This window comes from Diorhabda carinulata, chromosome 10 (genome assembly GCF_026250575.1).
Source record: "Diorhabda carinulata isolate Delta chromosome 10, icDioCari1.1, whole genome shotgun sequence".
Classification (NCBI taxonomy): Eukaryota; Metazoa; Arthropoda; class Insecta; order Coleoptera; family Chrysomelidae; genus Diorhabda; species Diorhabda carinulata.
The window spans coordinates 6,185,589-6,213,579 of NC_079469.1; the positions used below are offsets into that span (position 1 = coordinate 6,185,589).

General features: G+C 33.1%; 1 protein-coding gene and 11 non-coding genes across 12 annotated transcripts; all 12 read left to right on the forward strand.

Moving 5' to 3' along the window:
• Window positions 1-47: 47 nt before the first annotated feature.
• Window positions 48-27,963, forward strand: LOC130899102 (fatty acyl-CoA reductase wat-like). The gene is made up of 9 exons (XM_057808851.1): window positions 48-420; window positions 13,167-13,438; window positions 16,008-16,256; window positions 19,789-19,934; window positions 22,666-22,775; window positions 24,400-24,592; window positions 26,160-26,272; window positions 26,333-26,513; window positions 27,599-27,963. The coding sequence occupies exons 2-9, from the start codon at window positions 13,178-13,180 to the stop codon at window positions 27,942-27,944; spliced, it is 1,599 nt and encodes a 532-aa protein (XP_057664834.1). The 5' UTR covers window positions 48-420; window positions 13,167-13,177; the 3' UTR covers window positions 27,945-27,963.
• Trnad-guc (transfer RNA aspartic acid (anticodon GUC)) lies at window positions 1,716-1,787 on the forward strand. The gene has a single exon. It is a non-coding gene; the product is annotated as a tRNA-Asp (tRNA).
• On the forward strand, window positions 1,997-2,068 carry Trnad-guc (transfer RNA aspartic acid (anticodon GUC)). The gene has a single exon. It is a non-coding gene; the product is annotated as a tRNA-Asp (tRNA).
• Trnad-guc (transfer RNA aspartic acid (anticodon GUC)) lies at window positions 2,540-2,611 on the forward strand. Its single transcript has one exon. It is a non-coding gene; the product is annotated as a tRNA-Asp (tRNA).
• Trnad-guc (transfer RNA aspartic acid (anticodon GUC)) lies at window positions 2,821-2,892 on the forward strand. The gene has a single exon. It is a non-coding gene; the product is annotated as a tRNA-Asp (tRNA).
• On the forward strand, window positions 3,102-3,173 carry Trnad-guc (transfer RNA aspartic acid (anticodon GUC)). The gene has a single exon. It is a non-coding gene; the product is annotated as a tRNA-Asp (tRNA).
• Trnad-guc (transfer RNA aspartic acid (anticodon GUC)) lies at window positions 3,647-3,718 on the forward strand. The gene has a single exon. It is a non-coding gene; the product is annotated as a tRNA-Asp (tRNA).
• On the forward strand, window positions 3,928-3,999 carry Trnad-guc (transfer RNA aspartic acid (anticodon GUC)). The gene has a single exon. It is a non-coding gene; the product is annotated as a tRNA-Asp (tRNA).
• Window positions 4,208-4,279, forward strand: Trnad-guc (transfer RNA aspartic acid (anticodon GUC)). The gene has a single exon. It is a non-coding gene; the product is annotated as a tRNA-Asp (tRNA).
• Trnad-guc (transfer RNA aspartic acid (anticodon GUC)) lies at window positions 4,753-4,824 on the forward strand. The gene has a single exon. It is a non-coding gene; the product is annotated as a tRNA-Asp (tRNA).
• On the forward strand, window positions 5,035-5,106 carry Trnad-guc (transfer RNA aspartic acid (anticodon GUC)). The gene has a single exon. It is a non-coding gene; the product is annotated as a tRNA-Asp (tRNA).
• On the forward strand, window positions 5,316-5,387 carry Trnad-guc (transfer RNA aspartic acid (anticodon GUC)). The gene has a single exon. It is a non-coding gene; the product is annotated as a tRNA-Asp (tRNA).
• Window positions 27,964-27,991: the final 28 nt, after the last annotated feature.

A 27,991-nucleotide genomic window follows, 5' to 3' on the forward strand; every position in this document is an offset into this window, starting at 1 on the left:
GTATCGCACTTCATGGTTTGCCTACTATGTCTGCTAGCTCGCGCACTTCCAGTTGACGATCATCCAGTACCACTTCGAGTATTTTCTCAAATATGAATGATTTTCAACTTGCTGAAATATAATTCATCAAAATATATTAATCTGATTGGCCTAATCTGCATAATTAATTTGTATTCGATAATTTTTAATTGGTATCGCAAGCATCGTGCTTTATCGAGTCAAATAAAGTATAAAAGTGGGGAAAACACGCAATTATCGCGCACAGGTGAGCTGAACTTAACTATGAACTTCCAAGCATTTACATTTAACAGTGTTGTTGATAAGTGACGTGCTCACAGTTCGCATTAAAATTCTAATTTCTTAATTATTAAGAATTGTAACGGAAATACGACGGAGGAAATTTTGTAAACAAATTTACAGGTATGCAATATTTTTTTAAAATATGATATATATATATATATATATATATATATATATATATATATATATATATATATATATATAATTTATATATTTATTTATTTATTTAGTAAGCTTTTAATTTACTTGTGATAATAATTAATATATTCCTATTTCTATTTCCATAATTTCTGCAATTTTATCTAATGTCATTTAAAAATTATGTTATTTAATTCATGCATCGATTGTTTAGTATCCCGAATATCATTGAAATTTAGCAGTCACTAAAATATATGAGGAAGGTTATTATGTGTTTTTGATTGTTAATCTACCTTGAGAATTCCGTATTGACAAGTTGAGATGAATTTCTTAAGGAATATTAATATTTGTCTTCGAAATTCAAGTCAAACAACTTATTTAAATTTTCTTTCTAATACGTCAGTTGAATAAATTATATATAAAGTTATATGAAATGTAAAAGCTTAAATAGTTTGTATTTGCGCAAAAATATTCATTTTCACATATTTTCACGCGAATATTGGAAATAATTTTTATTAAACTGGAATTATTTCAAAATTTAGGAAAGGTGAGGCCCTGCTGCAAAGTGAGGAAACTCTTAACGGCTACTTGGAATAATTTATTTTATCTAGAACAAGAGTACAAATAAAAATATATCAGTTATGACGTGGTAGGATCATCCTTTATATGGCAGGAAATTGCACGAATTTTATTGGGTGATTTTTATAAACATAATCCTCGGTAGTATAGTGGTCAGTATCCCCGCCTGTCACGCGGGAGACCGGGGTTCGATTCCCCGCCGTGGAGATATACTTTTTGTTAAACTGGAATTATTTCAAAATTTAGAAAAGGTGAGGCCCTGCTGCAAAGTGAGGAAACAGTGAACGGCTACTTGGAATAATTTATTTTATCTAGAACTAGAGGACAAATGAAAATATCAGTTATGACGTGGTAGGATGATCCTTTGTATAGCATAAAATTGGACGAATTTTATTGGGTGTTTTTTTATAAACATAATCCTCGGTAGTATAGTGGTCAGTATCCCCGCCTGTCACGCGGGAGACCGGGGTTCGATTCCCCGCCGTGGAGATATACTTTTTGTTAAACTGGAATTATTTCAAAATTTAGAAAAGGTGAGGCCCTGCTGCAAAGTGAGGAAACAGTGAACGGCTACTTGGAATAATTTATTTTATCTAGAACAAGAGTATAAATAAAAATATCAGTCATGGCGTGATAGGATCATCCTTTATATGGCAGAAAATTGTACGAATTTTATTGGGTATTTTTTATAAACATAATCCTCGGTAGTATAGTGGTCAGTATCCCCGCCTGTCACGCGGGAGACCGGGGTTCGATTCCCCGCCGTGGAGATATACTTTTTGTTGAACTGGAATTATTTCAAAATTTAGAAAAGGTGAGGCCCTGCTGCAAAGTGAGGAAACAGTGAACGGCTACTTGGAATAATTTATTTTATCTAGAACTAGAGGACAAATGAAAATATCAGTCATGGCGTGATAGGATCATCCTTTATATGGCAGAAAATTGTACGAATTTTATTGGATGTTTTTTATAAACATAATCCTCGGTAGTATAGTGGTCAGTATCCCCGCCTGTCACGCGGGAGACCGGGGTTCGATTCCCCGCCGTGGAGATATACTTTTTGTTAATCTGGAATTATTTCAAAATTTAGAAAAGGTGAGGCCCTGCTGCAAAGTGAGGAAACAGTGAACGGCTACTTGGAATAATTTATTTTATCTAGAACTAGAGGACAAATGAAAATATCAGTTATGACGTGGTAAGATGATCCTTTGTATAGCATAAAATTGGACGAATTTTATTGGGTGTTTTTTCAAACATAATCCTCGGTAGTATAGTGTCACGCGGGAGACCGGGGTTCGATTCCCCGCCGTGGAGATATACTTTTTGTTAAACTGGAATTATTTCAAAATTTAGAAAAGGTGAGGCCCTGCTGCAAAGTGAGGAAACAGTGAACGGCTACTTGGAATAATTTATTTTATCTAGAACTAGAGGACAAATCAAAATATCAGTTATGACGTGGTAAGATGATCCTTTGTATAGCATAAAATTGGATGAATTTTATTGGGTGTTTTTTCAAACATAATCCTCGGTAGTATAGTGGTCAGTATCCCCGCCTGTCACGCGGGAGACCGGGGTTCGATTCCCCGCCGTGGAGATATACTTTTTGTTAAACTGGAATTATTTCAAAATTTAGAAAAGGTGAGGCCCTGCTGCAAAGTGAGGAAACAGTGAACGGCTACTTGGAATAATTTATTTTATCTAGAACTAGAGGACAAATGAAAATATCAGTTATGACGTGGTAGGATGATCCTTTGTATAGCATAAAATTGGACGAATTTTATTGGGTGTTTTTTATAAACATAATCCTCGGTAGTATAGTGGTCAGTATCCCCGCCTGTCACGCGGGAGACCGGGGTTCGATTCCCCGCCGTGGAGATATACTTTTTGTTAAAATGGAATTATTTCAAAATTTAGAAAAGGTGAGGCCCTGCTGCAAAGTGAGGAAACAGTGAACGGCTACTTGGAATAATTTATTTTATCTAGAACTAGAGGACAAATGAAAATATCAGTTATGACGTGGTAGGATGATCCTTTGTATAGCATAAAATTGGACGAATTTTATTGGGTGTTTTTTATAAACATAATCCTCGGTAGTATAGTGGTCAGTATCCCCGCCTGTCACGCGGGAGACCGGGGTTCGATTCCCCGCCGTGGAGATATACTTTTTGTTAAAATGGAATTATTTCAAAATTTAGAAAAGGTGAGGCCCTGCTGCAAAGTGAGGAAACAGTGAACGGCTACTTGGAATAATTTATTTTATCTAGAACTAGAGGACAAATGAAAATATCAGTTATGACGTGGTAGGATGATCCTTTGTATAGCATAAAATTGGACGAATTTTATTGGGTGTTTTTTATAAACATAATCCTCGGTAGTATAGTGTCACGCGGGAGACCGGGGTTCGATTCCCCGCCGTGGAGATATACTTTTTGTTAAACTGGAATTATTTCAAAATTTAGAAAAGGTGAGGCCCTGCTGCAAAGTGAGGAAACAGTGAACGGCTACTTGGAATAATTTATTTTATCTAGAACAAGAGTATAAATAAAAATATCAGTCATGGCGTGATAGGATCATCCTTTATATGGCAGAAAATTGTACGAATTTTATTGGGTATTTTTTATAAACATAATCCTCGGTAGTATAGTGGTCAGTATCCCCGCCTGTCACGCGGGAGACCGGGGTTCGATTCCCCGCCGTGGAGATATACTTTTTGTTGAACTGGAATTATTTCAAAATTTAGAAAAGGTGAGGCCCTGCTGCAAAGTGAGGAAACAGTGAACGGCTACTTGGAATAATTTATTTTATCTAGAACTAGAGGACAAATGAAAATATCAGTCATGGCGTGATAGGATCATCCTTTATATGGCAGAAAATTGTACGAATTTTATTGGATGTTTTTTATAAACATAATCCTCGGTAGTATAGTGGTCAGTATCCCCGCCTGTCACGCGGGAGACCGGGGTTCGATTCCCCGCCGTGGAGATATACTTTTTGTTAATCTGGAATTATTTCAAAATTTAGAAAAGGTGAGGCCCTGCTGCAAAGTGAGGAAACAGTGAACGGCTACTTGGAATAATTTATTTTATCTAGAACTAGAGGACAAATGAAAATATCAGTTATGACGTGGTAAGATGATCCTTTGTATAGCATAAAATTGGATGAATTTTATTGGGTGTTTTTTCAAACATAATCCTCGGTAGTATAGTGGTCAGTATCCCCGCCTGTCACGCGGGAGACCGGGGTTCGATTCCCCGCCGTGGAGATATACTTTTTGTTAAACTGGAATTATTTCAAAATTTTGAAAAGGTGAGGCCCTGCTGCAAAGTGAGGAAACAGTGAACGGCTACTTGGAATAATTTATTTTATCTAGAACTAGAGGACAAATGAAAATATCAGTTATGACGTGGTAGGATGATCCTTTGTATAGCATAAAATTGGACGAATTTTATTGGGTGTTTTTTATAAACATAATCCTCGGTAGTATAGTGTCACGCGGGAGACCGGGGTTCGATTCCCCGCCGTGGAGATATACTTTTTGTTAAACTGGAATTATTTCAAAATTTAGAAAAGGTGAGGCCCTGCTGCAAAGTGAGGAAACAGTGAACGGCTACTTGGAATAATTTATTTTATCTAGAACAAGAGTATAAATAAAAATATCAGTCATGGCGTGATAGGATCATCCTTTATATGGCAGAAAATTGTACGAATTTTATTGGATGTTTTTTATAAACATAATCCTCGGTAGTATAGTGGTCAGTATCCCCGCCTGTCACGCGGGAGACCGGGGTTCGATTCCCCGCCGTGGAGATATACTTTTTGTTAAAATGGAATTATTTCAAAATTTAGAAAAGGTGAGGCCCTGCTGCAAAGTGAGGAAACAGTGAACGGCTACTTGGAATAATTTATTTTATCTAGAACTAGAGGACAAATGAAAATATCAGTTATGACGTGGTAGGATGATCCTTTGTATAGCATAAAATTGGACGAATTTTATTGGGTGTTTTTTTATAAACATAATCCTCGGTAGTATAGTGGTCAGTATCCCCGCCTGTCACGCGGGAGACCGGGGTTCGATTCCCCGCCGTGGAGATATACTTTTTGTTAAAATGGAATTATTTCAAAATTTAGAAAAGGTGAGGCCCTGCTGTAAAGTGGTGAAACAGTGAACGGCTACTTGGAATAATTTATTTTATCTAGAACAAGAGTATAAATAAAAATATCAGTCATGGCGTGATAGGATCATCCTTTATATGGCAGAAAATTGTACGAATTTTATTGGATGTTTTTTATAAACATAATCCTCGGTAGTATAGTGGTCAGTATCCCCGCCTGTCACGCGGGAGACCGGGGTTCGATTCCCCGCCGTGGAGATATACTTTTTGTTAAATAGGAATTACCTTAAAATTTAGGAAAGATAAAGCCCTGCTAGGATACGAATAAGCAATTTGTCATTCAACTCCATAATCTTTTTCTATGTATCTAAGAATAATTTCTTCAAATGGAAATATACTTTTCGTGATAAAAGACTGATTCCGATATTCTGTTAATGAATATTGTTTTTATAAAGAAATATAGTATTACGTAAATGGATCCTCTCAAGCACGTTTCTATAAAAGTTGCTCATAAATCTTGTTGTTAATGAATTAAAGGCTATTGAACTGTTTTTGAGAGACAAACTTTGACTTTACTTGGAATTTATTGTAATAGTATGAATAATAGTGTGATAAACATCAACTAAAAATAATAATACCTTCTAGTGCAGATGTTCGAATGAATCCCATGTACAGTCAAAGTTCATTTAATGAAAATCGAATAATGATGATGCAAATTACTTTGGAAATACCCTGTATACCAATATTATGTGACGTTTGTGATTACACTACAAATCGTTAACAATAAAAATAAACACTTTGCATGCTGAATTACGTGTACAAAAAATTCCTAATTGTTGAATAATTTATTTCTTGGTTTTGCGTTCTATTTTATAGATTATTTTTATTTTAAATTGCACAACTGCTTTCGAATATACATTACGCACATTGCAACCGAATTAATATATTAAAAAATATATAAATTCGAATCTCTTCTACGTCAAAAATGTGCGGTTTACCTTGTGGAAGTGAGCATCGTGTTCTTTAAATCACTTCACTGTATTTATCCGTGGTTAACCTTGTAGCAGTTAATATCCTGGTTCTGTGATTTATTCCATTAATACGCAAAGAATTTTCGTGTAAACAATATACATTGAAATAAGAAATATCTAAATCCATCGTTTTGAATTTGTTGCTTGTGTTTTACATATGAAAACAGACAATACTTATAAGACACCCCCCGTATTTCTGAAAAACATTTCATTACATTATATTTCATATTGATTATGAACCATTCACTTCATTACAAATAATCTTTTTATAAGTATAAGAAGGATAATCCAACACGCAGAATTCGGGTTAAAAATCAACAGGAGCAAAATATTTAATAAATAAAATGATCATATAGTTCAAAGAAATAGATATAAAAACAAACAAATACATTATGCAGGGTTGCCAATGGCGATTAAAACGCGACTATTTTCTAAAGTTTAATAGTTATTTGAGAGAATAAATCGAATTAAGTGATCTTAGGGTATATTTTGAATGAAGTTTATGTATAAAAATTATCTACTTGTTTATAAACTTTCAGTCTTCTGTGATAGTCTTGAATTTTAAATTTTTTCAAGAAGGTGAAGCCGTCTCTGCTATCTTTCATAATATTTTCAACCTCCAGGCGTTCACTGACGGACAAAGACCTTCCAAAAAACACGTCACAATAACCTGCTTACTGTTTTTTTCTGCTCTTATTTGGCTATTTATTTCATAAATAGTAAAACTGAAGATTGAAGTTACAATCTTACTCTTCGAACTTTTGTACTGCAAAATTTAACTTGTTATAATTAATCTCATGTGAAATTTCATTTTCTATCAAATAGATTCAAGACATTTCCGGGCAAATGATTTTCAATTTATCACATTTTTAATCAAATCTCGAGGATATAATAAAAAGCAAGAAATATTGAAAGGAGTATCCTGTAAATGCACATAAAACTATTGCAAAATGTAATATCCCAAAAGCCTTTCTGTTATCGTTAAATGAACGTCGAATTTGCTAGATATGTACCAAATTGTTCTGGTGAAGATTATAAACTTATCTAATCTCTTATTTCACATTCAACCGCATGTTTACGTTTTATGAGTCAAGTAAATAGTTGTTAAGCACAAATTTGTTGTTGTTTTTTAAGAACTCAATGCTCAAATTTCTAAATTTGAGTTAATAAATTTAGTGTTTAGTTTAGGCTTTCCTCCTGTTACACCTAGAGCGGGGAGAGTACGATTTACGTAGCGCCGCGGATTTGGCTTAATTAGGGCAAAATAAATCGAAAATGGAGAATGATATTTTTTGATATCTCGCTTCGTTTTCGAGATATCGATACTTAAAGTTATAATCAAATGGCGTTCAATACTTCGTTTCAAATGAATATTTTATCACTTCAAATTCAATATGAATCTTGTAATTCAATAATTTTTATATTATTTACCCTGATACTCCAAAATTATAATGACAAAAACAGATTTTTATAACAAAATGAGCCATTTTTGATAAATTTCATCCTTCTGTGATGAATATAATTTAACATACCATAAATACATGAATAATTTAATGTTTTTTATAAAAAATTGTCGGTTGTTTTTCATTATTTATAAAATAAAAAAAAAGTTATTTATTTTCGTATGTTTTATAATTGAAGAAGAAAAAAGTTTTTTAGACAATTTTGGCTGTAAAAAATCACGATTTTTGAACTTTTTATACTCAAAATGCACCACGAGATAGTTAAGTTAGGTTAGGTTAGGTTAGGTGAGGTTAGGTTCGGTTAGGATAGGTTAGGTTAGGTTGGGATAGGTTAGGTTAGGTTAGGTTAGGTTGATGTATACAAATATTGGATAAAAATAAATTTTTCGAACTTCAAGTATCGATATCTCGAAAAGGAAGCGAGATATCGAAAAATTTTATTCTTCATTTTCGACTTATTTTGAATCGATTTACAAAATGACATAGTCAAATGCAGGCGCCACGGAAATCGTACTCGTGCCTCTAGCTGTATTCTGACCGATATTTTTGATTTGGAATATTTTTTAAAAACTTCCTCGACTTATTATGTTATAAACATTCTTTGGAATTATAAAATATTTCATATTATTATAAAAGAGGGAAATAATGATATACTCATTATGATTTGATAATTAGATTCCAAAAATAATAACTTTTCCACCCAGATTTCCCTAATTCAATGTAATAACATTTTAATTTATTTTGAAATTAAAATTTTCCATGTAAACATGCACACAAATATGACTAGATATTCACTTTTTTATAGAAAGATGGATCGTAAAATTACAAGCCAACCAAAATATTATAATGTGGAATTTTTATTTCAAAAAAACGCAAAATTCCGCCACGTATCGTTAAATGAATGATTTGAAATAAAATCAAAACAATAATGTTACGTCGGAATAATCCATGTCAATCACAATAAGTAGTTATTATGAAACTCTATATTTATTCAAGTAACAACACATAATTCTGTAATTTATCAATTAGTTGTTGAACAAATATTAAAGCGAAAAAATACTTTATAATACAGGGAGCTACGGAATCGAATATATATTTTTGCGATACCTTATTCTGGTAAGAGCAATTTTGGGCTTCTTTCAGTGGTTCAAACATCCCATCCCAGTTCTGATAGTGTATGAGGGCGCGCATTTTCCCGAAAAAGAATCACACCGAGCTGGAATGCTCTTCCGTTTCGAACGGTAACCGAGTTTCACGTGTGTATTTAGAAGGCAGCATTTATGGAACGTCGGTCCCAGAATTCAGTACACATTAACTAACCTACGAACCTGGTTGTTTTCACTGAAACTGGCGCCCCTTTCTCTTTCTTCTTTCATTCTTCACACGATACATTGCACTTGGGAGTTTAAAAGTGTACCCGGTAGTGAATATTCACCACTTTCAACCGCATGAATTTTTGGTCAACAATTTGGGAGTCCATGGCGATATTGTAGGTATTTGTGGACTCAAGACGCTGCACTATCAATTTTTCATGGTCCTCCATGCGGCTCATTCTCAACGGTTCAGGGAAAAACGAATGACATTCACTCAGCTAACACATAATCAAACCGCGACCTTTAAAACATACAGGCGCGTCAGGTACACGTTTGTCTCAATTATATTTGAGCCGCCAACTTAAAATAATGACCCCAATGAACAGGTCACAACATCACACGCAACAAAAACAACACGTCTTTCATTCTCATTGCTTAACAAACCATTCATGATGCAAGTTTGTAGTGCTTATGATTTACCACTCCCATATGACCCATGACTACAAACATGTTGGCATCCTAATTATTAAAATTCTTCAATTGGGAGTAATAAGGCAAAGATTTTCCAACTTTTATAAAATAAAAATTACACTGGACGACAAGATTGTCGTAACACAGGCGGAACCTTTATTTTTAAAATGAAAATACACGTCCAATAATTTATTAAGCCCTAACACGTACCACTTTTCAATAGTTTAATTATCCCTGTTTACATTAGCATTAGAAAATAGTGTTCTGTTAAGTTCCATGGTAAGTGGTTCTCTGTTTATAGTGCAAAAAGTGATTATAAAGACGAACATTTCGAGTCAAACGCGCCGCAGTTGCAAAACTTCTCCTGACAAATCTTACTATAGTTGTGGAGAATTTATGGTGAAATTGGAAGCCAGGCAATTTTCCGAAAATGTAAAAAAGCCTATTTCAACTATTTCGGTACTTTAATTGGAGACCAAGACAAGCAGTGGGCTCCCCACGCGTGCTGTGTTAGTTGTAGCGTGTCATTGGTGCAGTGGATGAACAGGAAGAACAAAGCATGCCTTTTGCCATTCCAATGGTAAATAGTAGTAATAGTAAAAAAGTGTGTTTAGTATGAATATCAATAACTGCTCCAGAAATATTTTCTTAATTGAAATACAGAAGTAGAAAAAGGAGCAGACTCCGTATCAGATGAACTGATCAAGTTCACGAAAACTTGATGTGAGACACTGGTAAAAAACAAACCAGTTTTGTAGTGTCAATTGGTAAGTAAAATGATGAGGTCTAAAATACAACAATTAAATTCACAAACGACACAGAAACGGTGGCCATTTTCAAATATGAATCAACTGATTTTGACAATTCATTAAATTTGAAAAGTTTGTCTGTACGAATTGACGAATTGGGTGTCAAACTTTGTAGTGAGGTGAAAGCGGAAAATTCAATACCCGCCATAAAAGTTTAACTTCTATTACAATGTGCCAACTCGTGATCGTAGTTGTAGATTTGACAACTCGTGACGGAAAGTTACGTAGCTCGGGATTTTAATTATGAAATCAAAAACAAAAATATAATAGATATTAACAGGGTATCTAAGATAACCTAATCTAACCTGTTCCACAAATTTATATTCTGTTATTTTGATTGATGAAAAACTTTCTAAGGTATATGGATGAAGAGGGTGATGGATTCAAATACCTAGAAGACTTTCCCCAGTTGAGTGATGCGAAATGAAAGGAAGGTATTTTTATTGACCCACAAATAAGAAAATTACTGGACGATGACAATTTTGCAAAAAAGCTCCCAGCAGCAGGAACTTAGTGCATGTAAGGCATTTGTTAGTATGGTTAGGGGATTTTTGGGCAACAATATGGATCCAAACTATCAACAGTTAGTTGATGAACTTCTAGACGCCTTCAAATCCCTTGGTGCTCGAATATCATTGAAAATTCATTTCCTCCATTCCCGTTTGACATTTTTTCCCGAAAATTTGGGAGCTGTCAGTGATGAGCAGAGTGAAAGGTTCTACCAAGATATTAGAACAATGGAAATTGGCCATGATGGGTGATTACTGTTGATTTTTAGAAAGAGAAAGTGCAAACCCTCATAAAAGGGCTAAAAATTAGAGCTAATTGATATTTAAAGTGATTTTTTTAAAGTTTTTGTTTTTAATAGATGTGATGCATGTTTATAAGATGTAAACTATAAAAATAGTCAATATATATGACTTAAAAAACGTGAAATAATTTCTTTAATAGATATTAAATATTTCACCTTACGTGTTACAATTATTTTTTTCATATTTTCGTATTTGTGTAGGTCCCTTTTATCACAATATGCTATTCATTCTTTTGTTACTACAAAATTTTGTCGACTAGTGTTATTAGTTAATTGAGAAAGTTAAATTTCATTGGTATATATAATTTTGTAAACTTTATTCTCAATATTTTGTGTTGTATGAAAATCGATTTATATTTTTGTACATTTACAAGCTAAACTGATTCCAATAAACGTCATAATCAGTTTACTGATTCTAAATACTCATTTACGGTAAAGTAAATTACCATTTTAGATTCTTTAATGTTAAATTTCAAAATAGCAAATGCGTTTGTTTAGCAACGTAGTCGAATGTGTAATAGTATCTATTGGGGTCACTTTATTGCATCTATACGAGATCAAAATTTGAAAAAAAAAATGACATGGCAATTCGAAACCTGTCTAGTTGTGCAACAATCTATTTACGTATTTCCATTTTGTAGCACTCGATACCCACATTCCTATGCATGCAAAAATGTCGAATAGCAGTCTCTGCAATCTAATAGAAGAAATATGTCACAAAATTTTATACAGTGTGGTACATAATTTGTGAAATTAACGTTTTTTTACAATATATCAAACCTAATTAGAGGGAAATGTAACACGGATCAGTTCAGATCTTTTCCTAAATCAAATATTACCTTATTGAATTAGATAAAAAATGACATCATTTATTGAATTAATACCTATTTTGATGTTCCATTTGTAAATAAAAATTATAAGAAGAAATTACAAAACTTACATAATCCTCATACATTTTCAAGTGTTGGAGTTGAGTTATTGCATAGAATCCTTGTTCCGCAGTTTCCATTCAATCATATCCTATCCTTTTTATTTTATTTCCTCCCATCTTATTCCTCATTTCCCCTGTCATCTTCTTCCTTCTTTGTTTATTATTCGTTTTTCTCTCAATTCTCGTAACGTGGTCAAACCATCTCAGTTATCCTTTCTCGATCCTGTTTTGAATTGGTCTTAAGTTCAAATTTTCTGATAAAATGTAATCCCTTCTTCACTAGTTTAAAATAAAAATCATTTCTTTTGTATACTTCGCTTGTTTATTTCTATATAAGCGATTAACTGTGTCTTAATTGCATTGATTAATCTTCCAGTTGCTCCAGTCTATCGTTTATTTATTGTTCCAATTTTTCATCTGTTAATGTTTTATCATTTATATATTCTCCTGTATGATCTTTTTCTTAATCTTTAGACTGTCATTGCTTATTTCAAAGTTTTCTAACTACTAGCGGACCCGAAAATTTTTCCAAAAACAAATCAATAACGTTTGTTCAAGTTTATCTTGATGCGAGTTGATTAACAATAATTTTAGTCAGTTTCTGAGGAGTATAAATGAAGAAACTTGACAGTTTCCAACGCGAGATCACGCCACATATAATTGGCGATGTGAGAAATATTTTTGTAACTTATTTATAGTCATGGAATTGGAAATTGCAAACTTCTGAATGGAATGAGTCTATGGGGATCATTGTGATTCGTGGCAGGAGAACCTTCAAATTTCTCGTTCAAAATTGTATCTTCAAAAACATTGCTAATTATTTTATATGATTTACACAATCGAAAAATTAGAGGAATGGTTGGAATAAGTGCCAAGATAGTAATTTCAAGGAGATTAATGCATATTTTATGTTATTCCAACGATTCTAGCTTAAACTGTAAATTTTTTTTAATATTTTTCGTACTTTCAAATCTTCCTCGGTGTGTTTATCACTTTTTACTATAGTGGAAAGGATTGTATTACTTTTCTAATCATATTTGTTGATTTTCTTTCTATGGTGTGCCCAATTCAGTTAGCTCTCTTTTAGTTTATGATGTATTTTTGTCTTTTTTTACTTTTATTTTTCATTGCATTTGAATAGTTTCCGTTAATTTCGGCATGGAAATATATACGTTTTCTTTATTCATTAACAATTATTTGTTTTTCAGTTTAAATAAATATGGATAGATCCAATCAGAGCGTTGAAGATGAACGAGAAGGAGGGGACATAACATTCGCTGATATGGTCGTTGAAGACAGCGAACTCTTGAAATTTTATAACGATTCTACCATTCTTTTAACGGGAGCCACTGGATATCTTGGGAAATTACACATGGAGAAGCTGTTAAGAGTCTGTAACGTGAAAAAAATTTTTATTATCGTTAGGGCGAAAAAAGGAAAAGATCCAGAAAAGAGATTAGAGGAACTTTTCAATGATCCTGTGAGTATCAAGTGTTCTAATGGTTTCATTAAAACTGAAATTATTTCCTCGTATCTTAAGTATCGGTATAATACAAAAGTTTTTGCGAAATGGCTTTGTATATAATAAAATTGTCTATTTTCTCAACATTAGCTAGTCAATTTTTTTTAGACAGTTGTAATAAAATGCCTTTTAGTTGGAAATAGGGAAAAACATTTATAATTTGGTTGAACAGATTCCTAAGCCTTACATAATTCGCATTTTCCAAAACCAGAATCTTTCACCATCCTATAGCCAAATGTGAAGAAGGAATACCAAGTCTCAACTTTCCATTAGTAACATGGAAAATACCTAAAAAAAACGAGTGTCCTAAATAAACCAAAAATACAATCGTTAAGGATGTTTTATGATATTTAGTTTTTTATGTGTTTTTTGTGATTTTGTTTTTTCTATTTTTGTAATTCTCGTAAGCGTGTTTTTGTAGTTAGAACAACAAGTTGTGTAAACCTTTTTAACATTATGGAATATATTGGAGTCAGAAGTAGACCATTAAAAGAAAGTGAAGTGGTTTTTGAAGCGGAATATAGAGTATTATGTGGCCTAGAAGGAACAAAAACCATTAAAGTTTGTGTCTACGGACGTCAGGTCTAACTTCTCAGATTCATGAGATCACAATTAAATTAAATAATGTAGTTAAATATTGGAAATGCATTTGTTCGTGGAGGAAAGGACTTGAATATCTACATGAAACTACCAAAAAATATGCACAAGAGTTTTATTGGCCACTAGATTGGGATACAAGCAGTGCATTTGTAATCTTACAACTTTTACCACGTTTTTATTATTTTCGAAGTGCATTTTATGAATCTCTGGTTGTTTTTAAATCACAAAAGCACTTTAAACAGTTATATTTGTTACTATTTAGACTAAAATTTTCAATAATACTAACTGGAATTATGGCTTTATTGCTCATCTGAATTGAAGTTTGGAAGAAAATCAACAGATGCTGTCCAATTCGTAGTTTTCGCGAATTGTGTGAACGCAGATATTCGAAGGGGCGCGGGAGGTATGTCAATTGGTAGCCTAGCTCTAAGATTTCAGTCGCTATGGAGCGGACCGTGCGTGCGTGAGTTTTAAGCCGGGTCCATATTTCAAATGAATCATTGTAATGCGTAGCGTGAGGCGAAATTTTTTGAGACGTATATGATTTATGTCAAATGTAAACGTAACGACGTGCTCGGTTCCTAAACAAAAACACGACGCACACTACCCGGAAGAGTCGTTTTTTCAACGAACCTTACTATTTGTGTCGAATGAGATTTCCAAGTTTGGTCTTTCTTAATTTGCACTTCGTTTTGTGTTTTCATTACCAACTGAATTAGAATTAAACAAAAACGTGCCGTTTCCATCATTATGAATCACCTCATTACCAAAAAGAAGGCTAAACTAACGAGAAGTTGTTGGATGAGGAATCTGTATGTAAATAGAACGTCGTAGTCTAGACGTTCAACAGATTGAAAAATAGATCGAGATGTCAGCGCGAGGAATTTTGAAGATAAAAAGGAACGCACAGTGAATTCAGAGCGTTGAGTGCAGATATTAGACGCAGCAACATGACACACGTCCAACAAATTTCTTTTACGAGTTCAAGTTTTTCCTGGCAATTTGATCTCCAGGAGAAGTGACATCAGTTAGCCTCCACGCAGTCCCAATTTAACATCTATGGACTTTTTCCTGTGGTAGAATCTAAAGTTTACACTCACAAATCGATTTCCCTGGGTCAAGAAAATAACCATCACCAAATGGCAGCTATCATGGAGCATACATACGTACCAAGTCGTCATAGGCGATTTTAGTGCTCGATTAAATGAATACCGTGAGCGCAACGGTTTACATTTGGACGATGTTTATAATTCTCAAGCAATGTATTTTAATATGTAACCAACATTTTTTCCAATAAACTCCTTACTCTTCTTAAAATTGGTTAGAAGAGTGTCCTCGCACAAAGTCCACAGTTTGTTCTTCCAAGAACCAGAGATATTTCAGATCGTCTATGATGACTATAACATGTAGATGGCGTCTTAAATAACCGTGTCTGGTTAAAATTCCAGCCGTCAGTCGTATTTCGCGCCTAAATGGTTAATAAGACAAGAAGAAGGCTTTTCTAAGCGTGCCTTAGCTTGTTTCATACCAGTGTTTCCATTTGTCGGGTGAGCAGATTTCTCAGCGATAAGAAAATCACTCGAAAACTCTGAGTATCGGGAGCGTATCAGCCTCGTAGTTGCCTGAGTGATCAGACACGCGAACGAGCTGAACATTGCGACCATCGCTCACCAGTTCCTGTAAGACTTTTTGTTCGCATTCTAGCACAAGCTTAGAGCACACGTTAAGGCTTTTATATCAGCTCAGCTGTGTCACCACACTTTGGCTTGGAAGACTAGATAATGTTCCACAAGCGAAAAAATCTGCTGTATCATTAAGTATTACAGGCTTGGTATTCACTTATATCAAATTTTAACGATTAACCATTTCTTTCCACTTTGTTTTCATAAATTTCCTTCAGTATTTTTAATTTCTTGCATATTTTTAGAGTTACGCTCCACTAAAAAGGAAATATCCTAATTTCACCAGGAAGATTCACTTGATGGCAGGTGACGCAGCCTTACCGAATCTAGGTTTGTGTGAAGAAGATATTGAAACGATCAAATCAGAAGTCGATTGCGTGTTTCATTATGCAGCTACAGTGAGGTTCGACGAGAAACTCAGAATAGCGACTTATATAAACGTTAGAGCAGTAAGAGATCTCATACGAATAGCGAAGGATATCAAAAAATTAAGGGTAAGTGTTGAATTAAACAAAATGAACGGTAAAAGAAAGATAAATCAGTTCAAGTTTTGTGTGAAACGTAAAAACTGATTTGGAAAACTAGAACGGAAAGGAGGGCCACATCTTTTTGTTCAGTTTCAATTCCATTTCAGTTTAGTAGATTTCTGCTTCTCTACAATAGGTGTCACTAGTTGAAGAAGTATTCAATGAATCGCCTGGTTCCAAACAAAGTAATTAGTATGCAACAACGAATTTATTTTTAAGAAACAAGCTTTACTTTATTGGAATTATGCTTTTTTTCAGTCCAAAAGCGCTAAGACAATCTTCATCCATGATATTATTTAATAATGACACTTTGAACAGGAAGTATACGTCTTTAAAACTTAATGCGGAAATGAAAATTTATATGGCCGTGTAAAATGTTTTCTGAACAACAAAATCATTGTCAAAAATGAGGAATTAACGTTTTATTTAAGCAAATAATTGGTTATGTTTGTAAATAGACATTTTTATCACTAATTTATGTTAATATATTCTTCAAACAATATAAATAACATTTTTATAAACCTAAGTTATGACGAAAAAAAGTATAAGCTCGTAAAATTTAAATCCAAAAAAACCAATACATCCTCCAGTGAAACATTAGCATTTATTAAGCTAATTATTTCATATTTTCGAACACAGAAACAAATTATAATTATTTTAAATAGTAGTTTTTGTTATAGAAATTGTTTACAACAAAAAAATTCCTAAATTATAGACAATATTTTAACTAATCCTTTGTAGTAGAAAACTGTATTCAAGGAGTTTATTTGAATACATTTAAGTAGTAGTAGTAGTATTTTCTGTATATACTAACACCCAACGATTGAAATTACAATTATAACAGCATAGAACGACAATTAAATGACATATTTGTATCAATCTGAAGGTAAATTATTTAAACAATGTCAGTTCTAATATGATTGGTGTACTAAAATGAATCAGAACTCAAGTTTACTTGAGTTATAGGTCTTTATATAAATCAACAAGAAATTCTGAGACAGGGAGTTATTTAAATGAATTTCACCACGAATCAACGGCTACTTTTCATTGAATCATTAACGTCTTTATTAGACTCAATTTTGAGATTTTTCTGTAGATACCAGCACCCCAACGGTTGAATTTAGAAATAAGCTTAGGAAAAAAATGTGAACATCATAGAAGGACAATTAGAGGACATATTTGTTATTCAGAAAAATGTATTAGATGCGTGATCTTATTATAGTGTGAAATTTATGATTTAAAAAAAGAAGAAGACAATAAATTTCAAAAAGTAGATAAACCAAACACGAATTCTAACTAGAAAACTGTGTATGTAACATGAAATAAAATGAAAACTAAAAATATAAACAAGATTCGTATCAACCTAAGCTGAAATATTTAAATAATATCAGTTCTTCTGTTTAAGATTGGGAAGGCCTCAGCTGTCAGTGCTGTTGGGCCCGTTTTTTAGTGACTATCCGACTTCCTATCTATTTATGGTTAGTGTTTTTATGTTTATTTATACTGTAGACTTGTTGCTACTGACCAAGTTCTAGGATTATAATCTATTGCTTGAGGCACTTATAAGTTTTATGTTTTAAGTGCTTTGAAATTTAAACACTATGTTTTTCACTGAGAATGAACTGTAAGGTCTGTTAAATTCTATTTATCGAAGAATAATAGTAAACCAAAACATATTCGCGCATAGTGCACGTGATCAGAGTTGAAAACTCAAAAAGTCGAGCTTGTAACAGGACCGTATTCCGCACTTAAAAAATAATTTGCGCTTTCATACATACGTCTCGTTGCGAACACCAGGAATGCTACCCATGTTTCAGATAGTGAATTGTTCTATTTTCTTCTCGAAATTTCTTAATGTTTCTAAGGTATTGTCGCCTTCGAATAAGTATTATTGCTTCTTCTACTAATAAACAACTATTCCTTCCCTGTTTTTTGTATTTAATTTCCATTTCTTTCAATAAATTATAAAATGTTGATCTTTCAAAGTTCTTATCCTCGTTAATTACTCTCAGAACTTTATCCGCTGTAGATACATATCTCTTTGCTGGATAAGTTTGCCCCCGTGTAAAACCAGGGGTTTTTTCTAGGAGAGTTGATAAATTGTGATAATTTTTAATGGACTGTACCACATCTGAATTGGGTCCGGCAGGGAGGATGGAACGTCTGATGGTCCTTCTTAGAATTATAATAAAAAAAAATCATATCCTGTTTTCATAAGCTAGGCGTTGAAACGGGAGCGTCGAACATAAAAATCGGCAATTTCTCAGCGCGAACTTGAACGCGAGCGTTGGTGTTTATAAATCAAGATGCGAGCTCAAAAGCTTGAAATTGATCTATATACGAATCTATATTATATAACCCAACAAATAATTCGAAGATTATTGTTAAAGGTAAAAATATATCTCTCAAAATCGAACTATGAACCTAGCAGGATAATAATTCATTACTTATATTAGAGAAACTGTATAAAAATTCACAATTTCCAAAATTTCAGTTCTATATATACCTCAACAAGTAATTATTATATCGCAAAATAATTCATAATGGTTAAAATGAAAGAACATTAACGTCACTGTTCCTTGAAGCGTTGGACAACGTTTTTCTTTCAAAACTAATTTTGCTTTAAAAAAATAATCTAGTAGGAAATTATAACGATTAATATTGAGCATACTATATATTTATAATAAAATAGCAGTTTGATTAACTATAAAAGTTTGTTTAAATTTTCTTTAATTTCTCATTTCTTAGACATTTTGATATGTTTATGTTTCTAAATCGTCTTGATTTTAGGTCTCTTCCGATTTAAAATTGATTTCTCTATTTATGAAGACATATAAAAATAAATTTGACGTTTCGTATTAATCAGTAGATCACCTAAATCATAAATATTAACATTCGTTAATGCAGTTCTATTTTTTTATCATATTGATGACCTTTTATCTATTTTCTAAATACTGAGATGTCTGCCCTATGTAGAGAGCATAACAATCATTACAATGTACTTGATATATTATTTTGATAAAGACCGCAACAGGTCAAAACGTCACATTTTTATTTGTCTATAAAAATAATAAAAAAACAATTTTAATCAGAAAATATCTTAAATCAAGATTATTTAGAAACATAAAAAGTCTTTCTTTTTTGACTATAAATCCCACACAGCAGTAGTCAGGAAGCTTTGAAAAGAGAGAGATTTGAAATTTGAAAAAAAATCGTATATACAACTAAAAAGCAATGAATTAAGAATCTATTAAAGGTTGGTTTATACAGCCAAAATTGAAAATTTTACATTAAAATAACAATTTTAATTACTAGTTGAAAGACATTGAGATGGTACTTGCAGTTACTGCATAAACCAAAAAATTACAACCAAGAAAGTTTATTAATTTGAAATTTGTTTCCATTTTAGCTGCATAAACCAAACTTTTGACAAAACATTTTTGTGAATAGTTCTGAGTAAGGTAAGGTGAAGAACTAAAAAAATAACATTTATTTTCAGGCATTCGTACATATTTCCACGGCTTATTCTAATTGTGTCCAATCTACAATAGAGGAAAAATTTTACGACCCCCCAATAATGGCGGATAAATTAATAACATTAGTGGATTGCTTGGATGACAATCAACTAGATGCCATAACTAAATCGTAAGTGTTATAATTTGTTTTCTATATTGCTTTAATTAAGCAGTGTTGTCAGATTAAAAATTATAAAATTCCCAGTATTCAGTTTATTTCAGTAAGATTTTTTATTCTTGGTTATTTCTTACGTAGGGGAGACCGAAGAGGGTTGTGATAATTTTTACTAAGAGCAACATATCTCAATAAAAAAACATACCACAAATATAAACGTTATGCCATAATTATTATATCCACGAAAACTTAAACAACAAAACGCGGTTTTTGCCTGGAAATACATTTAAAATAATAGTAAGAAACAATAACATGAAATATTAAACATCAAAATAACAAATATTAACTCTGTTATCTGTATTCATGTTTTCATAACGAGGTCAATCAAAAATCATAATCTAATCTCACAACTAGTTATGACAGATATATTGCAGCTCGCCCTCAGTGCAATCTTCCAGCCTTTACATTCCAGTCACTAAATCCACTTCTCATTTGGTCTGTTATTCATTCAAGGCAGCAATAATAAGCATTAGTTAGTCTGCTTCTTGACTTTTTATAGTACCTTATTTTCTTCATTTAAAACACGTTCTTTCACACTATTTAACTTACTACCAAATTCTATGGCAGCTGTTTCATCCTTTGTAGGTGTGTCGGGAAGAATAACTAATTTGATCATATGCCTATTAGGTTGGGTCTGTTTTCTTAATGTAGCCTTTGGCAACGACCTTACTGATTCTGGCGAGAACACTTTAGAAGTGGTAAGAGGAGAACGAGCTATAGAAGTGGAGACAAGGGGTTTATTGGCGTTACGGCTTGTCAAATGTAGATTGCTAGATATCATGGCATGATCTGATCATAGTTTATTGAAGATTTGACGATTGTTCTAGTTCTGGATTGGGCAAAATACGATCAGTGACTTGACTTTGGAGAAGGGAGAAATTCGCAAAGATATCTGTATTAGCAAGCCGTGTTCCAGTTGCAAACTGGAACAAACGCCACATCAAATGCTGATTTTGTTACAGATGGATATCTTAGATACTTATGACTACATGTAAGATATATTAATTGCTTTCTTTAGAGGCTTAATTTAATGGTTGTAGCTTATGTTTGCAGTTTGGGGCAAATGTCAATAATAAAATCCCATTATCTCTGCAGAATTCAATATTTTTCTCGAATCTTTTGATCCCCCGACGTGATTTTTAAAATGTTCAAGGAAAAAGTGGAAGTAATATTCTTGCTTCCATCCCGATTCGTTGGCTGTTCTTACGAAACCAGCTGGGCTATCATGAATGAAATCTTCTTGGAATCTCTTTCGTCGAAATAAAAACATAGGGGTTATGTAATTGCCTAGTGTTTCCAGAAAAGACAGATGTCATCGCACTGACTTATTTCCCCCCATGCCGTACTATTACTGTCAGGCTTTTGAACAGTGGTTATCCCTGGTTCATCGACATTCTAAATATTTTTTGCCTCAAGATTATATTTGCTGAAAACGCCTATGAGGTTTTCAGAGAAAGCAATTGTTTTATTAAAGCTTGTGGCTTGTGGCCATTTTAACGATATATTCGGATGTCGTTACATAAAAAGCTTGATCCACATTTCTTCTTCTTTTTTATTTTCTTTCCACGACACCGGAATTTTTTATTATATTTTCCTGATAACATAAAGTTTATTTTGTGCACACATCAACAAATATTCGCATACCTAAATATCATTGTTTCAATGCTATAGAATTATAGTTTCTAAAATATTTGCATTTAAAGGTATTCTAAAGGGGAAAAGGGAAGTATTTATCTCTATAGCACCCCTCTATTAATGAAAGAAACTGTCCTTCAGCACTTTAACAAATATTGGAAGATGTTAAAACCATTGAATGCTTTTTTTTGTATATGGGTAACATTTTATACAAGTATTTTGGGTTATATCATCATATTTTGTAAATTTCTTCATTAACCATCTTTTTTTCAAAGATATTTATAAACCTATTTTATCTTAGTAGCTTTTAAAGAATTAAAAATGCGCCACCAATTTTTTGATAATTCTCAGAATGTTGAGAATTCGAAAGCTGCAATTTTACAAATTTCAGAATTTACAATAAAATTAACCATTATAAATAGCAAATTCATCATAGAACGCAAAAATTGCGTTTGAAAACAGTTTTTTCGGCGTTCTGTGAAGATAGAAAATCCATTATATGATTGTAACGCAGGCCACTCGACCAATCGAAAATAATCGATTATCATTTTTCATTCGTAACTCAACGTATACTTTGCAATGGGCTTAACTTTTTTTTTCTTATCTAAAGCAACAAAATTCAATGACAAATTTGAGACATAATATTTAAATTTTACACCTACAACATTCCAACTAAGAATCAATTTTCACTTGCTTCATTTTGATTTGTATTTCGAACCAATTCGAGTACAAACGTTGTTAATACCTTTAAACAAACAATAAACCCTACGAAAAACTAGAATAAATCGAAAACCAACCTTTTAGGAAACACCAAAATGAATAATACGGACCTGCATATAAAAACTCACATACATCAATGATAGAATTATAGGTTATATATCAAAACGGTAATTCTACTGTGAAAACGATAGATCTGACAACACTGTAATTGATTAATTGCTTCGTCTTCTTTTATGAGTAGATACGTATGAATGAATATATGACAATGTGGCTGTTCGTCAAACGAAAGAATGAGGTTCATAAATAGAAATTTGAAATGATTTTTTTTCAGCTTACTTGGAGACTTTCCCAACACGTATGCGTTTACGAAATGTATAGCCGAAGATATTCTTAGAACTGAAGGAAAAAAGTTACCAATAGCACTATATAGGCCATCTATTGGTAAGATAATTCAATTAGCGTACCGTAATGAAGTGATAAATTTACATCTTCTTCCACACTGTCGTTGATAAGTTTATAGTCTCTTGACCAAGTACATATTATAGTTTATTTCAGAAATGTATAGAGTAACAAAATCTCATTAGGTATTCAAAGGGGCCACAGAGTGACCCAACGAATATTTAAGCCACTTTCATAGTTTGGCATTCATTTCATTGCAAAAATTTTTTTATCAAGTGCAGGTAGTACCACCCAACGCGGGTGGTACTATGGTTGGGGTCAATATATGGGTTTAGACTATTGTTATCCATTCACAAACACTGAAAATAGGATAGGATACTCGTAAAAAGGAAAAAGAATTATTTTAACAGAATAAAAATTAGGCATTATGGATATATATTATACAGAAATTAAATTATAAAAAATCATAATATTCTTCGTCGGCGTATTTCATAAAACAATGTTTGTGTTAATTTGCTACGGCTAATAATTCTTTTTTTATCAAATTATCTCCAAATTCAATACTTTTGATGGTTTACCAGTCAACAATTTCTTGTTTTCTCCAAGATGAAGTTAGAGTCTTCTCTATGCGTCGAGAATGATAACTTGTGTTATCCATAACTACTACTGAATCAGCCGGAAGATATTTTGTCATTTCACCAAAATAGTCTTCAAAAACATCCGAATCCATGACCCCGTGGTAATCTCCCATATGGCACGACTGAAAGGTTAGCAAAACCAATATGGACGATTATTAGTTTTTTCCCTTTACCTGAAGGCACCTTAAAACCCGTTGAAGGCCTTCCATGAAAGCTTGGCGAGCACTGGTTATATTTTTGTCTTGCTTTTCGTACAGTATAACCTTCATCAATCCACGTCTCCTCTAGATAAAAGATTTTCTTCTGCTCTGTTCTGTACTGCTTTATACTTCTTAAGTATTTTCCTCGCCAGCAAACAATTTCATCGCTTTCCAGTTAAAGTGCTTTACTGTTATGCTTTTCCCAGGCAAAATTCATATTTCTCAAATTGGTCTATCCTGGCCAAGCTCCATTAAAATCTTATCTAGGGTGGGTATTTCTTCTTTAAAATAAAAAGAGTGAACTTTTCTTCGAATTACACTTTTGGTGTCTTCATCAAGGACTTTTACTGGTCTGCCTGGACGTTTCTTGGGAGGTTCCACTTGGCCTGCTATCTTTCTCCCCCGCAATAATTTAAAAACGGTGGACTTTCCAACTCCAGTCATTCGGGATCATCGGTCGACAATTTCTTGTCCAGTAAATTACAGGTAATCGTATTTTATCCAATCGTGTACATTAGAAATAAAAAGGTTTTCATTCGCTGATAGTGTAGAATTTTATTACTAATCTTATAATACGGCTTAACAGCAAAACGCAAAACTTAACTGTATAATCTACTACCTATGTAATTCTTACACAATATTCAAGACCTACGCCTATGGCCGACACCGAAATTGAGCCGAACTGGATGGAATTCTCCATTTTAGTGCTCTATACATTTCTGAAATAGACTATAATAACTAATTTTTGCGAGTTATGCTACGGAAACTATAAAGTGCTGCCAACTGTGAAAAAGAAAAACACTATTTATACTTTTAATATATTTATAGTGATTGCTACTTTGAAAGAACCAGTTGCTGGTTGGATCAACAATGTGTATGGTGCTACGGGGGTGTTAATAGGTGTGGCTATTGGGTTGCTGAGAACGTTAAGGGGAAATCCTAAAAATTATGCAGATATGGTACCAGCTGATTACGTCATTAATGGTGTTTTAGCCAGCGCTTGGGATGTAGCTTGTATAAAGTAAGTATACACATTTTTATTGTTTATGTATGAATAATTGTTTTTTCTTGATCTTGAGTCTTTTCTGATTGAAAATTGGTTTTTGAAACAATTCAAAATATTTTGTTAAAATCACTAATTTTCAATGAGAATAAACTAGAAATCAACAAAAATTGGCAATTATCACATTTTGAAAGATCTAAGAAATAAGATAGTGAAGAAATTTATTTTTTTTGTTATTTTTTTATAATATTATCATATTTTCTGACGTAATCCGTTATTTTAATGTATATAAAAGAAAATTTGACTACAATGCTTCGAGATAGAATGTTTATGGAGCTACTAGAATCAGCTGGTCACTTCAAATCACATCAGAACTCTAAACTCTAAAAAATAAATGTGATTATAGCTTCACTGATTTTTTTCTATACGTATTTATAGAAATTCAAAATATATAAACGAATATCCTACAAAAATCTTTTGAAAATTCGAAATGATTACCCAGCTCTTAAAAAACTGACCACGAGCCGACGCCCTATATCTTAAAAAAGGATCAATCAACAGTTCCCATTATAACTTTCAGTAAATCTTTATTTTCTCTATAGTTCCCCGGTAACATTTTTAGTGGAAACCACGTCGATGCCACCAATGAAAATCTTGAAACCACTAGTGGCTGTCACATGGTTACCACGAAATAGTCACGTAGCTACCACGTAAATGTGAAACACTTATTGGATGGTCACCACGTTCCAATCACGTTTTAGGAATTTATCCCGCAACGATACAGCTACGTGTGAAAAACGCGTATCTTGAGAAGGTCCCATAAGAAGAAATCACAGGGTGTCAGATCACATGAACGTGCGAACCACTCAACGAATCCTCTTCCGCCTATTCATTCTCCAAAATTAACATTAAGGTACTTCCGCACACATAACATTCGCCCACGTGAATCTCCGAGCATTTCCGGATAACTTTGATCCGTAACGTGACTTTCAAAAAAGTTCGGACCCACGAGACTTCTCGCATCGATACCTACTCACACACACATAAACATTGGCCCGTTCAACTTGACTTCATCCAACCATAAAATGGAATGCTGTAACTGCTGATCATTGCATCCGAGGTACCACTCGGATGCAATGATTGATTCGGCTACTCAACTAACCTAACCTAACCTAACGCAAGCGCCACTGTTTCCAGATTTTCGTTAGTTGTTACAGATACCGATCGTCCCGAACGCAACGCGTCGGCAACAGAGCCCGTTTTTAGAATTTCTGGTACCTCTTCCACACTGTTGATCGATTTAATAGCGTCGAGAGAAAACTATTTTTTGCAGTGTGAATTTGTATCGATTATTCATTCTGAAACCGCGTCTACTCGACGAATACATGTTATCATGACATAGATACAACTGTCTGAAGTACGAACATGCCGATTTTTAGAGAGCGTTGCCTGATTTATGCCGACCTCTGTATAATCCGTTCCTGAGATGTGGCCGCCTAGCATATCAAGTTTTAGTAATTGTAATTTTAATTTAAAAAACAGACCATACCACAAACTTTATAACCAACTCCAAATATTGTTTTAGAACTATGAATGATAACAAAGAATTACGAGAGGAAAGCAGCAGAGAAGAGCAATTTGATAAAGAAATACCTGTATATAATTATGTGAGTACACCCGAAAAACCTATAAGTTGGGGTGAGTAAACATATATTCTCAGTTTGGAAGAAAAATAATACAATTTTCATTTCTTTTTAGACCAATTTCAACGATTGAGTACCAAACACGCCACACAAATACCATCAGAAAAAGTTATTTGGCACAGCTATTTCAGGATGATTCAGAATAAATGGTTATTTTTGATAGCATCATTTTTGCTTCACACTATACCAGCTCACGTCGTCGATTTTATAGCAGTATGTGTCGGGAAGAAGCCCATGTGAGTATTGAACTTATTAGTCTGTCTATTAAGATTCAAACGATTTATCAACTATCTCAAAAGTTTATTAATATTACCGGTATTTTGATTTATTTGATTATAAAGTATTCAAATGCTTTACTAAAATGAAATTACTATAAATAAAACTGAAACGCACGCTGCAGTTGCCAGGTTAAAGCACGATCTGCAATTCAAATCAATGATCGCAATCCAAATTGACTGACAATGTACGATATTGAGTGACGTATTGACGTAAAGAATCATAAAATTTTGACATCTTGATTGCGATCTTGTGATCACGATCATATTTGTTCGCGTAAGCACAAGATCTACGTCATTTTGACAGTAGGCGCTGTGCAAATTGAATGTAGTGACTCGTTAAAAGATTTCTTCATCCATCTATTAGATTTAAATAAACACAAATTTCTCTTTTTTATGAACATTACTTAACCCAGTGCCTTTTTCGAATTATTTCCTTCAATGCTATGGTTAAGATCAGGGATACTTTAGCTTTAAAAATTATTTTACTTCATTACTTCATATTGCTGCGCATGTGTATTGTCACAGCGTGATCGATCGTTCAGTGATTGTAATCAAGGGCTACACTGATTGTGGATTAATATGAAAACTGAAATGAGTTTAAAGGTAGGCAACCTGCAGTGGTAATGTATATCCATCCTTGTCTAGATCATGGTATTGAATAGAAAAACAAGAAACAAAAAGACATAGATATTATTGTACAGTATTATTATCATAAATAAGTGGTATTGATTCTCATTGTTAACAATATTATTTAGTTAATATAACATACGTTGTGTCTAAGATTATGTTGTTACGATGATATTTACTACTTTACACAGAAGAAGGTGCTTAAACCTCAATGACAGAAAAATAACTATAATAATTATTACATATATAGGGTGTCCCATATATGAACCCACACAGTACAGGGTGTATAGGGGAGCTCGAAATTTGATGATGGGGGCAAGTAAACTGCCCTCAATCGTCATTGGGCTTACATATAGGCCTCCACACTGTATCGGTTCTTGTGCGGGACACTACGAAAAACTAATTTTCATTTTCAGGTTAGTTAAAGGATACGCAAAAATAAATAAATTTGCCGATGTGTTGTCCTATTTTTGTCAACGACAGTGGGTTTTCACGAATAATAACATTCAGTCGTTATGGCAGAGATTGAATAAAAGAGATAAAGAATTATTTGAATTCAGTATGAAACTTCTGGACTGGGACTTGTATTTCTACACCTACACAAGAGGCGGTCGTTTGTACATCCTCGAAGATCCTCTCGAAACCATTCCAAAAGGAAAAATAAAGTACATCAAAATGCTTTGCGCTCATTATGCTTTAATGGCCTTCTTGTTGGCTGCATTCATCAAGATTATTATGATTATGTGTAATTTGATATTCTAAAATAAATTTTATATATAAATTACCATGTTTTATTTCGTAATTCAATG

What these genes read in the sequence shown, in the direction of transcription:
- LOC130899102 (XM_057808851.1), top strand. Translation starts at nt 13,178, where the DNA reads ATGGATAGATCCAATCAGAGCGTTGAAGATGAACGAGAAGGAGGGGAC. An exon ending in CGAAAAACCTATAAGTTGGG is followed by an intron (nt 26,273 to 26,332) that starts GTGAGTAAACAT and finishes ATTTCTTTTTAG; the next exon opens with ACCAATTTCAACGATTGAGT. An exon ending in TGTGTCGGGAAGAAGCCCAT is followed by an intron (nt 26,514 to 27,598) that starts GTGAGTATTGAA and finishes TTTCATTTTCAG; the next exon opens with GTTAGTTAAAGGATACGCAA.